The 10,787-nt window shown below is 46.4% G+C and overlaps 2 protein-coding genes across 2 annotated transcripts; one reads left to right on the top strand and one right to left on the bottom strand.

Annotated features, from left to right (window-relative positions):
• Window positions 1-1,889: 1,889 nt before the first annotated feature.
• Window positions 1,890-2,828, bottom strand: LOC128270121 (gastrula zinc finger protein XlCGF7.1-like). Its single transcript, XM_053007525.1, has one exon. It carries the CDS (start codon window positions 2,826-2,828, stop codon window positions 1,890-1,892), a length of 939 nt encoding a protein of 312 aa, XP_052863485.1.
• Window positions 2,829-4,753: 1,925 nt separating this feature from the next.
• Window positions 4,754-6,332, top strand: LOC128273267 (zinc finger and SCAN domain-containing protein 31-like). Its single transcript, XM_053011203.1, has 2 exons — window positions 4,754-5,004; window positions 5,074-6,332. The coding sequence occupies exons 1-2, from the start codon at window positions 4,754-4,756 to the stop codon at window positions 6,323-6,325; spliced, it is 1,503 nt and encodes a 500-aa protein (XP_052867163.1). The 3' UTR covers window positions 6,326-6,332.
• The last annotated feature ends 4,455 nt before the right edge of the window (window positions 6,333-10,787 follow it).

Below are 10,787 nucleotides of genomic sequence, written 5' to 3'. Positions count from 1 at the left end.
ACAAAACGTTACTACTTTTGTGGCTTCGCTGTTGGCGTTCCGGGGCGCCCTGCCCGATGATGGTACCTTGGTTGTAGGCACTCCCCCAACCAACACGATTCTAGTGTTGCGCAACCATTCGCCGTATTTATGAGCCACTGGCCGATGATGATGGAGGGATTGAAGAGCAGTTCACGATGGTGGAAACCTTCCACAATCATTCAGGAACAATTGCCAACTGTACAGGCCACATGCCCTGCGCTCAAAGTCTCTATAATAATAATACAACAACAACGCACATGTCCCTGGGAGTGTTCGCGTGTAGAGCGTTTTAAATCACTGTTTTATAGATTTTCCGTTATTACTGGGTGGATTTTCTTATGATAATAATTTCAGAACCACAATAATTACTGCCATCTCTATTACCTGAAACTGTGAAAACTGCACTATGTACTTAAAACATTGACTTTGACTAGGTTTTGTGGCATAATATCACAACCGAATTTGGGCACGCTTCTAATGGTTCACGGATGACATAAAACGCGCGATTTTACACCAAATGCAACGCTGGAGCGTCCTGTTAAACATCATAACGTGTTCTGAAGTGAGAGAACCAAAAATGTTTTAAACCGTTTGAAGCATTCTACGCTTCAGGTTTTCTAGAGATGTTATGGTTCTCACCTTTTGCAACGTCGTGTGCAATAATTAAATCACAAAAAGTTACAGTTACTGTGTCATTGAATGTGGTAGATCTCTTACTCTTCCTTTGCACTACACTGCTCTTAATTCTTACACTTCTAACCAGACGCCAGACGTGGCGACTGCAACAACTCCCGTCCGAACCATTCGAAGTACCCGACCGAACTGAGCACAGTGTAACGCGATTCGGTGGCCATCCGTTCCACCGTGGCGTAGGTATATGGGCCAGAAAGTACAGGGGGACATCGCAGAAAACACGACGGATGCAATGTGACCGTTAAGCAAACTAGCGAGAAAGAGCACCGGCTGCTACTGCGTGAAATGCCTGTGACTGCGCCGAACGGGCGGTGGGTGTCGGATTATGGTCGCCGCTAGGCGGCGGCTAACGGCTAGTAAATGGCCCCGGCCGAAACACACCGCATACAACGTGACTTGGACGGGCCCGATGTTATGTATTTATATAAGCACGAGCCAGATTTTCGCAATGTTTTATCCTCCACGTCGGAGCCGGAGCTAGCTTTCCTTGGAAGATTCGCCACCGGGTGCTGAATGGGTGCTCCTCAATCCGGTAGCTGCTTCATTGATTACCTCATACGGCCTCTGTACGATATTTATGCTCGTGACCTCTTGAATCCGATCGGCGAAATCGCCCAGAGCAGGCAGTTCCGTCCTTCTGAAGTGATGCAACTTCAAGATGCCAGATGCTCCGTGATTCCTCCCCATACGAAAAACGGACGGATTGTATCAATCGAAATAATGCATTTGTTCCCCTTTCATTCATTATTCATTATTTTCAACGTTGACGCTTCGTAGCAAACCATGTTCGAACCCCTAAGTCAAGATTTTACTCACGATTTTCATCTGCAATTTGAACTGACCTGTGTCTCTAGATCTTTTAACAAGCAGTATTATGAGTGAATGGTAAAATACCTATGCCCGTCATTAAAATATTTTTACCGTGGAACAAATTGTGAACATTTAAAATGTAGATGAAGACAATTTATTTCTTAAGTCACCGGAGTCGGATGGCCACAGAACTATAAACACATTTCAAACAATGCTTGAATGCTTACAAAATACCACAAAATATTCTTCTTTTTTACAGCCTTTTCAAGATGCTCTTTTCACAGCATTTTATTAATCTTCATTTTATGGTCCATATTAATATTAACTATTAATCAATACTAAATTTTTGTCATAACGATTTCTTTTCAATCAGTGACGCCATGCACGCGCTTCATATGTTGGGTTAACCGTAATCTGCGACCAAAGCTAACGCCGCAATGATCGCACCGGAACGGATCCAATCCTTCGTGCACCGTTAGGCGGTGGAACTTTCGGGCAGCAAAACTATTGAACGACTCTTCGCACAGATCACACTTGTACGGCCGAGAGTTCACGTGATGCTTCTGATGATTCTTCAACGCTTGGTGGCGTTTGAATCTGGCCGGACAAAGATCACACGGATACGGTTGCTCTTCCGTGTGCGTTACCATATGAATGGTTATTTCGAACTTTTTCCTAAACGTTTTCCCGCATACGGAGCACGAGAATGCTTTCTCCTGCTGGTGCAGCTTCCGGTGACTCGCCAGTGTGACCGTTTGCAGAAAACGTTTGCCACACACCTCGCAGGAGAAATTTTTCTCCTCCACATTGCACACCTTCTCGTGGCGTTTCAATCCGTTGTTGGTAAGGTAAGCTAGGCCGCACGATTTGCACACGAAACGACGTTTTCGGTACGATCGTGTTTTGTGCTGCACCAGAAGCTTTTCCGTCAAAAACCGTTTGAAGCACATATCGCACTCGAAAGGTCGTATGGAGTTGTCTAAGATGCGATATTTCCTGTGGCTTTCGAATCGATGTTCATCTAGCTCCTGTTGGCTGTTGAACTGAACTGCCGAACATCCGCAGCAAACAAACCCAGGTTCATCGGTGTTTTCGGTTGCGGTTACACTTAAGTATTTCTTCGTTGTCCTTCGAACTTTACATTTTTTTCCGGTTCGCCTGGTGGGAGACCTCGCACAGTCTGATATTGACTCAAGTTCCTCGATCGTCTTAGTTTCTTGTGCTTCATGCACAGCATCTTGTTCTACGTTTATTTCAGGCGTCCCATCCGCAACTCGTTCATTGATAATTTCTACAATTGGCATACCGACGTCGTTCGTATCGGTTTCATGTTCTCCAATCAGTTCGAAAGCTCGCTCGGCATCATCTTGTATGTCCAATTTAACGTTTATGTTAGTAGTAAACTTGACGGATAAACCAATGGCTGTTCGGTTTCTCCGACGATCGTCTCGCAATATCTGATCTGAGGCAATGCATCGTTTCCGAACGTTGTGGAAATTCAAAATCTCCATTCGACAGCCATCGCAAATAGCCTGCGTAATGCCATCGTTGCGGCGAAACTACAATGAACAACGTGGAAGATCAACGTGGTTGTGGACGAAAGGCGGGAATTGAACAACTTACTCACCTTAATTCCTACGCAACAAGTAATGATTTTAGCGATCGTTTCCGCACCATGTTCATCGTAAACTGAACTGTACTCCACACCGTCAGTGCATAGGCAAAGACGGCACAACTCCTGGTCCATATTGTAATTTGATATGCGATTTATAAATAAGTTAAAATACTAAGGTCCCCCAGAAAAGCTGGCTCACCTTTATACAAACTGCACGTAAACAAAATTTGTTTTGTTTCTGGATACCTGTCGGCTGCGAACTCAGCTCGGAATAACTTGCGTTACATGCGTTACATCGGAACCGGCCTAGCAGCTGTCAAAATAGAAAGGTAAACAACATTTGGACGAAGTGATAGTTTATAAAAATTGCAGATGGAAAATGGACTGTGAATCTCAACCTTTACCTTTGCTGGAACCTTTAGCCCACGACATCTACGCTATTGTGAATAAACTAATGGCTCCAGTTAACCTGATGGATATAGAAAATACACTTATGGTGGCCAAAGTGTTAAAAACCCTCATCGATATTTGTCGCACAAACTCACAACATGAATCTGTGGAGGAGCATCTAAAAGGCATCTGGAACACGAAGGAAACAATGAGCGAAAAGTGGAACTTTTTCGTCGGCTTAACGAACGGAAATCCGGTATCTTATATTGCCCTAAGGATTCTAAACACCAAGGACGGTGCACTGGGTTTACCAAACATCCAAGAGTTTTATCGGCTTCACTACACAAAGGAAGACTTTAAAGACCTAATGCACAAGTATCAAAAATCGGCTCTATCGATATCAGCACGATCCTCATATAATGAATTTGAATCATCTGCTGAATGCAACTTGCCTCTCCAGCAGAACAACGTGGCATTAAACAATGGCAGCGAAATCGATATTGTAACATTGGCAAAATGGCACGGCAAATCTGAATTCTCAAAGTATGTAGAACAGTGTCGACAAAAAGTGGAACGCCTTTCAAATGATTCATTTCTAAACATACAAATCCAAGTTTTAAGAAGCTTACATCACAACAAGGATGAGTTACGGATCTACAATGAAGCTTTGAAAAACGACCAGTTCTATCAACTAAACTTGGCAGTGCTTAAACGATACCACGATCGATTGATATCGAAGAATATTCTATACGACAATAATGTCGTTATGTTAACTTGGTTGCTGCATTATGGTGGACGTCATGATACAACAACACTTAGAGAACAATTTTTAAACGAAACAAGGTTCGGCAGCAGTGAAAAACTTAGAATTATACTATTAGAACTGCAAAACTTTAGTTGATAATAAACTGTTTTCTGTGCATTCATTATTCGTATAACCGATTTCATAATGACTGAATTGAATTTAGCGTTTTTTAAACTTTGCATTGGATAAATTTGAACAACAAAATATCAGAAAGAAACCTCGGACTCGGAATTCAAAATGAAATAAAATGATGTTGTCTTTTTCAAACCCGTATTTTGACATTTCTCTGTTTAAGGTAAACATCAGAGCTGTCAAAAGGCAATGTTTACCTAAGCAATCCGTCCTGCGAAGTTTGTAACCGAAATGGTTGATTGAGTATTTTCGCTATTTTGCTAAAGATTTTTATCTGTTCCCGAACAATGAGTGTCTGCCGAGGGTGCTTGCAGCAGGATCCGGACTTTTTGCTGTCCTTGAACGCTGCGATTGAGGAGATACCCCTCGGGAAAATGTTCCGATGTCTAACCGGAATCCGGGTTTCGCGGGAAGGCGACTTACCGCGCTATATTTGCCAGCAGTGTGCCGATGGGCTAGCAGAATCGTACAAACTTCGCTCGAAGTTTCTTTTGTCGGACAAACATCTTCGATCGCTGCTCAGGCAAGACCCACAACTGTAAGCTCTTAATTAGCTGGCCAACTCGTTTGGTGCAGGGACGGCAATAATTTCTTGTGTCTATTGCAGCATTAGTTTCGCCTCAGAGGCCAGTGAAGAAATGGAGGTGCTAGAGTATTCCGATCACCCGCCGGAAGAAGACGAGATAGAGGATGAGGAGGAACCTATTGGATCAAACTACTTAACAGAAGACGAGGAGAAGTCTTTCACTACCAGTGTTGCTGACGAAATGGGCACAGAACAACGACGGTTTACGGAGGAAATTAAAATCGAACCTCTGATGGGTTGTACGGTAAAAGAACAGCAGAAGCTGGGAAGCAGTTGTACTAAAGAAGAAGTGCTATCAGAAGCAGAATACTTGATCGATGAAGACATATCATGTGAAGGCACTAATACGATCGAAAATGCCGAGTTTGAATCGATAGCCCAATCAAAAACATCAATCGAAAGCAAGCTTTCTGGGCATTCAGAGGTGATGTGTTGCACTTGTCCGGGTGTGATGTTTGCCAGCAAGGACGATCTTTTGCAGCATTCGGAAAAGGTACATAAAAAAGAACGCTACACTAAACACATCCGTCCGTATGAATGTGACATATGCTACAAGCGCTTCCTCAGCCAAGCTGCGCTTTTCAAACACCAAGAATACCCGTACCGAGCGAAAAAGTACGCGTGCAAACTATGCGAGGCCCGATTTCACAGTCGAAGCGCCGTGCTGAACCACGAAAAATCGACTCACATAAGAACGCGTTCGTACGAGTGCAATGTATGCCAGAAAGCCTTCTTCACCCAATCGACGCTGCTCTGTCACCAGCTAGTGCATCGCGAAAAGCAGTTCCAGTGCTCGGTTTGCGATAAACAATTTGGCCGTAAGATCGATATGCTTGCACACTTGCAGGCGACGCATATCGACGAGCGACCGTTTTCGTGCGACACCTGCGCGAAACGCTTCAAAACGAAGGCTCATCTGCGGCACCATTGTCTCGTGCATTCCGGAAGTCGGCCGATCAAGTGCAAGTATTGTGACAAAGGTTTCCAAACGTACAGCGACCGGAAGGTACATCAGTTGAAGCACGAGAACATCGACAGTTTCGCGTGCAAGTTCTGCAGCAAAGTTTACCAGCGAAACTACAAGCTACAAGTCCATGTGCGGAAACACCACACGGGCGAACGGCCGTTCGAGTGTGAGTACTGTGAGAAGAAATTTGTCCAACGCTGGGAACTGACGAAACACTACCATAAGATGCATAAAGTGGAGAATACGGCTAAACCTGCGGCGGAAGTTGTCACGATAGCGGGGAATACAAGACCCGACGATGTCTAATATTCTGTTATGCGATTAAGTTCCAGTTTGTGTTATAATCAATTGAGGCAAACTGTTTTACAGAATATTGATTAATTTGAATAAATTATTTAGAGAATTGGAATTTTAAATACCCCTTTTCTTCTTATTAAGCATCTTTTTTTCACCAATCAGCCAGTTTTACAGAGCACGCTTCGAAACGTGGATTAGAATAAACTCATTTTAATTAAACCATTTAAAAGGATACAGTGGGACAAACCCCCCTTGAACCCTTGGATCGGTTGTCACGCAGCTGGCCATGGTTTCGATTCCCGATACCGGCGTGACAGGAGGGTTGGCGCGGGACCAACAACCCCGCCCGTAAAAACGAACTGTTACAGAAAGCATCTAGAGATTAACATTGTCTCTGGTGCAGGATAAGACCGCTCAGCGGTTGTTTCCAAAGATGAACAAGAAGAAGAAGAAGTGGGACAAATTTCTACCAAACTAGTTTGAAATTATCGACTTAACTATTACAGCCCCATTGGTGGTGTTGGCATCCTTTTCTCTAGCATTGAGCCGTTATCACGGGTTTCCACGATCAACTAGGGCACGCTTAGCCTTTGCTGCAACACAGGCGATCGTTGGTGTGGTCGCAAATGTTTTGTCCGAACAGTTTAGTTTAGGTTGCGCACACCGACCGCGGGTCTAGCACGAGAAACAACTAGCGTGACGGGAACGAGAGAGCGAGAGAAATCAAAACTCGAGAGTTAGGTAAATTTAGTTCTTAATCGCTCGTTGCATACCGTTGGGCCGAATGTTCAGTGCGTGCTGCACACGTCGACGGCGGAAGACGAATGATCTTCGCGGATCCGTCTTCGCCGTCCCCACTTGCGTGGTCTATTTTTTCACACCGCCCCAGTCGGTAAGCCGTATTGTGCGCTCCCCGAGCCAGTACATAGCGGGAGTTGGTCGCGTTCAGACTTTGCCGCTGTCGGTGCTTGGTGTTTGTTTTTCCTCGGCCACGCACGGCTGACTCGCGCGTGGTCAAACTTGCGAAGCAAAAAGTGTGCGCCTTAAATTTGTCGATCGTCGGTTGGGAATCTCTTGGCGGAACCAGACCGGCCTCCCTGTCCGGGTTTGTTTCCTCCGGTTCCGAGGCGAGAGATCTCCGGAAACGGTCAATCGGCACCGTTGGGCACGTGACTGCTTTCGCGGTGTGTGTTGGTGGTGATCTGTGCGGTAGGTCGAAGTAAACGCAATGGACGATCGTTGAGCGCGTTCTGGACACCACCAGCGAGACGTAAGGAGATGGAACGTATTTTCTGCATCTGGCGTACTGGTTGCCAGTCGCTGTGTGCCTCACCGCTCCGCGACGTCCAGGGTTTCCGGCGAACCATTAAATACCCGTTCCCACGTGATTTCATCGATGAAAATTTTAATCGGACGCACCCGGAGGCCACCAGATATTCGACATAAATTATGAAGTATCAAAACTTGACCGCCACAGGGGTCTGGTGGGATCACCGACATCGTCGGCGATCGACACTCATAGCAGACCCCACACTGCGTCTTATAACGACGATGAACTTGAGAAGCACACAGAGCTAAAAAAGCAAACAAATGGATAAATAACAGTGTCGGCCCAGTAATCCACCCGCAGGCCAGTGCCCCGTGTAGGAAAAGTGATGATAGAAGTCGGAGGAGGAAGAAAAAAGTGTAATGGGAGCAATAATCACTGCACGTTATAGGCTCACCATTTCGGGTGGCCGCCGCACCGCCCACTACAGTCCACTCCCAACTACCCGCGGGAGGAGGAAAAGGAAGCGGGTGTAGGGTCCACGAGAGCGGTTTCAGTGTGCGGAGCAGTTAGTGTGATATATTTATAGCGTATTGAAAAATTTGTGAACTTTATATTTCTGAATCCGCGCATGGTTCAGACACCCACTCAGAACCACATGGTGCACAACCGTATTAGTGGTGGGGTCTGTGCGTGGTAAGAGTGTCTCCATCGGTTCCCCTCCGTGCCCGGTTACGGGTTGCTACCGCAAACACAAAAAGGCCAATTCTCCAACGTTACTAAAATGATCTTATGAATTAACTCGTCGCCATTTTCACAAAACGCTAGTCGGCCACTAAAGCCAATTAGACGGGGATGATGATGCTTTTCTGTAACGCCAGGCCACAGGCCATTTGTGTCTGGTTTGGTTTATTTACGGGAAAAAATGTCGTTTCCCTTGATCGCCACGGTGAAGATGGGAAACGATCGCCCCTCAAGGGCAACGAAACCATGGGCATGGCTGTTGCTCCGGTGTGACTGGGAGCTGTTTTTGGATGGTGACTATTTCGCCACCTAGCTGGCGGGGCCGTCTGTCACGACGATTTAATCCAATATCGGTACCATGACTCTGACCCTGGCCGAGGGCAGCCGGAAAGCCATGGAGTATGGTTCGGACGACCGTGACCGTGTGCGTACGGCTACGCTCGGTGCTCGTGCCCGTTGTAAGTGAAATAATAGAAACCGCACGGATTCGGTTCGAAATCTGTACACTACGCTGGCAAAAATCCGAAGAACGCGCACTTAGTGTTAAAGAAAACAGCACTTGACCTTGCGCCACTTGCTGACGGGAGATTATGTTACCCACCAGTCATGTGTCCGCCGGCCAACGGACGCCATTGGGCGTGATGGTGCCAGCAAACGAAGCCGCGCCAGACGCCAGAAAAACCTTCGGTTTTTTTTCCTGTTTTTTCACTTTTCTTCTCTTGAGTAAAACTCGCTTACACCCTTACTTAACATCTTGGCATTACTGTTGGCGGAAGCGAGTTGAATATGACACCATTACTTTTACAACATTTACGTCTATCATTTTGCTTGAACGCAACCAACTGTTCTGTTGCACGGGGTTCATCGATGCTGCCGTTAAAAGAACCGTACTGTGGAAGCGACAACAAATTTGAATAAATACCGTTAGGATGTAACAGTCCCATTGTGCCATTTGTGCTGCAATCCACCAGCTGTAAAGTGGAATCGATGAGAAAGTTGGTCAGGATTTGGCCTTTCAAGAGACGTCCGGATCGAGCGATTGAATTATCGACTCCAAATCAAGATGTCGGTTCGACAAATGGACCCTATCTGTCAAATGTGGACGTATCGCTTCAAGGGTCTCAAATGGTTTGCGGTGCACTTCACTTCCGATCCCTCAGTGCTTGCGGGTAATAAATCGCAATGGAAGTTGTCAAACATCCGGACCAACCATCCATTCCATTCAGTTTGCCTGGCTAGCCGGCATTGCTTGACCGGTGGACCAGTCCAAGCCGTACCACAATTTGTCGACGGACGCCGCCTGTTTGGCAGAGTCGCAAGATCTGTCACAGCCATTAATTACCCACGTAAGCCGGTAGGGGTAAGGATGACTGGCTGGCTGGCTGGCTAGCTGGCGTATGGAAAACTCTTGCGAGTGGTTTTGGGAATGGACAAAAAAAGAAACCCACCATCTCTGGCCGACCACTAATAGCCACTCGGCTGACGGTTTTTGCATCGGGAGCGTGTGTTTCTCCCTCTCTCTTTAATTTTGAATGCGAATATCGTATCCCTGACTGGCCATATAGGCGCAACCAGAAATCAGCGGGAAGCCATTGGCAGCTGGCTCGCTCGTTTCGTGCACATTGCACGATACGGTGGAGGAATCTGTTTCAGTGTCAATTTCGCCGTGCGTGCTATTGGCCCCGGTTCTTGGCCAGTGGCGCGGTCCTGCAGCTGGCAGGGGTACACGTTGTTTAGAGCGGAGTGTCAGTGTCGGTGGATAAATTGATTTGTAGAAGTTTAGGAAACTGAAACGGAATCGACCGCAGCGCGAAAACCAGCATTTTGCCGAGTTCATAGCGTCAGGGTCAGCCGAAGCGTGTGCAAACTTCGATTGAACAGGCGGACGTTTTTACCAAACCCATTACTACTACGTGGTTACAATGTTGCTGTGTGTCATTTAAAGCAACAGTTTTATATAGATCTTAATCCCATGGGAAGTGATTTGCCGGAATCGTACACAGGGCAAGGGTAACGTAATCAACTTCCGGTGCCAAGCACATCGCCCTTGATGCTTCGTTTATTAACTGCTTCCTAACGCGCTCACGAATAGCGCGATAAGGTTGCACATTTCGTATTCCTCGTTCTTCCGCATGATCAATGGAGTTTTTATTTCATTTACTTCAGTGCACTTCCTTCTAAGGCCGGCGAAAGGATAAGGATTGATGGTGAACTCTCTTCCAGTTCGCGGTGGGCGCCACGACACTGGTCTGGTCCGTGGCACACCGAAGTGTTTATTTTTGGACGCCATCCAATAATAAACCAAGCGCTATCGGGGCGAGGGCGAATAAAAATCGCTCCCAGCCCTGACTAATAACAACAATCCGTCCCCGTCGTCGGTCGCCATCGTTCCGTAGCCGGCCGTAGCAGCTCGACAGCGCAGAGTGCGTCTTCACCGTCACCTCGGTGTTCGGATTGAGT

The sequence above is a fragment of the Anopheles cruzii genome, chromosome 3 (assembly GCF_943734635.1).
Source record: "Anopheles cruzii chromosome 3, idAnoCruzAS_RS32_06, whole genome shotgun sequence".
NCBI lineage: Eukaryota > Metazoa > Arthropoda > Insecta > Diptera > Culicidae > Anopheles > Anopheles cruzii.
The sequence above is the reverse complement of the archived record's forward strand: the minus strand, read 5'-3'. Positions and strand labels throughout refer to the sequence as shown.

Excerpts from the sequence above, each read along its gene's own strand:
- LOC128270121 (XM_053007525.1), bottom strand. The coding sequence starts at position 2,828 with ATGCCAATTGTAGAAATTATCAATGAACGAGTTGCGGATGGGACGCCT.
- LOC128273267 (XM_053011203.1), top strand. The coding sequence starts at position 4,754 with ATGAGTGTCTGCCGAGGGTGCTTGCAGCAGGATCCGGACTTTTTGCTG. Across the intron at positions 5,005-5,073 it reads CTCAGGCAAGACCCACAACT|CATTAGTTTCGCCTCAGAGG; the intron begins GTAAGCTCTTAA and ends TGTCTATTGCAG.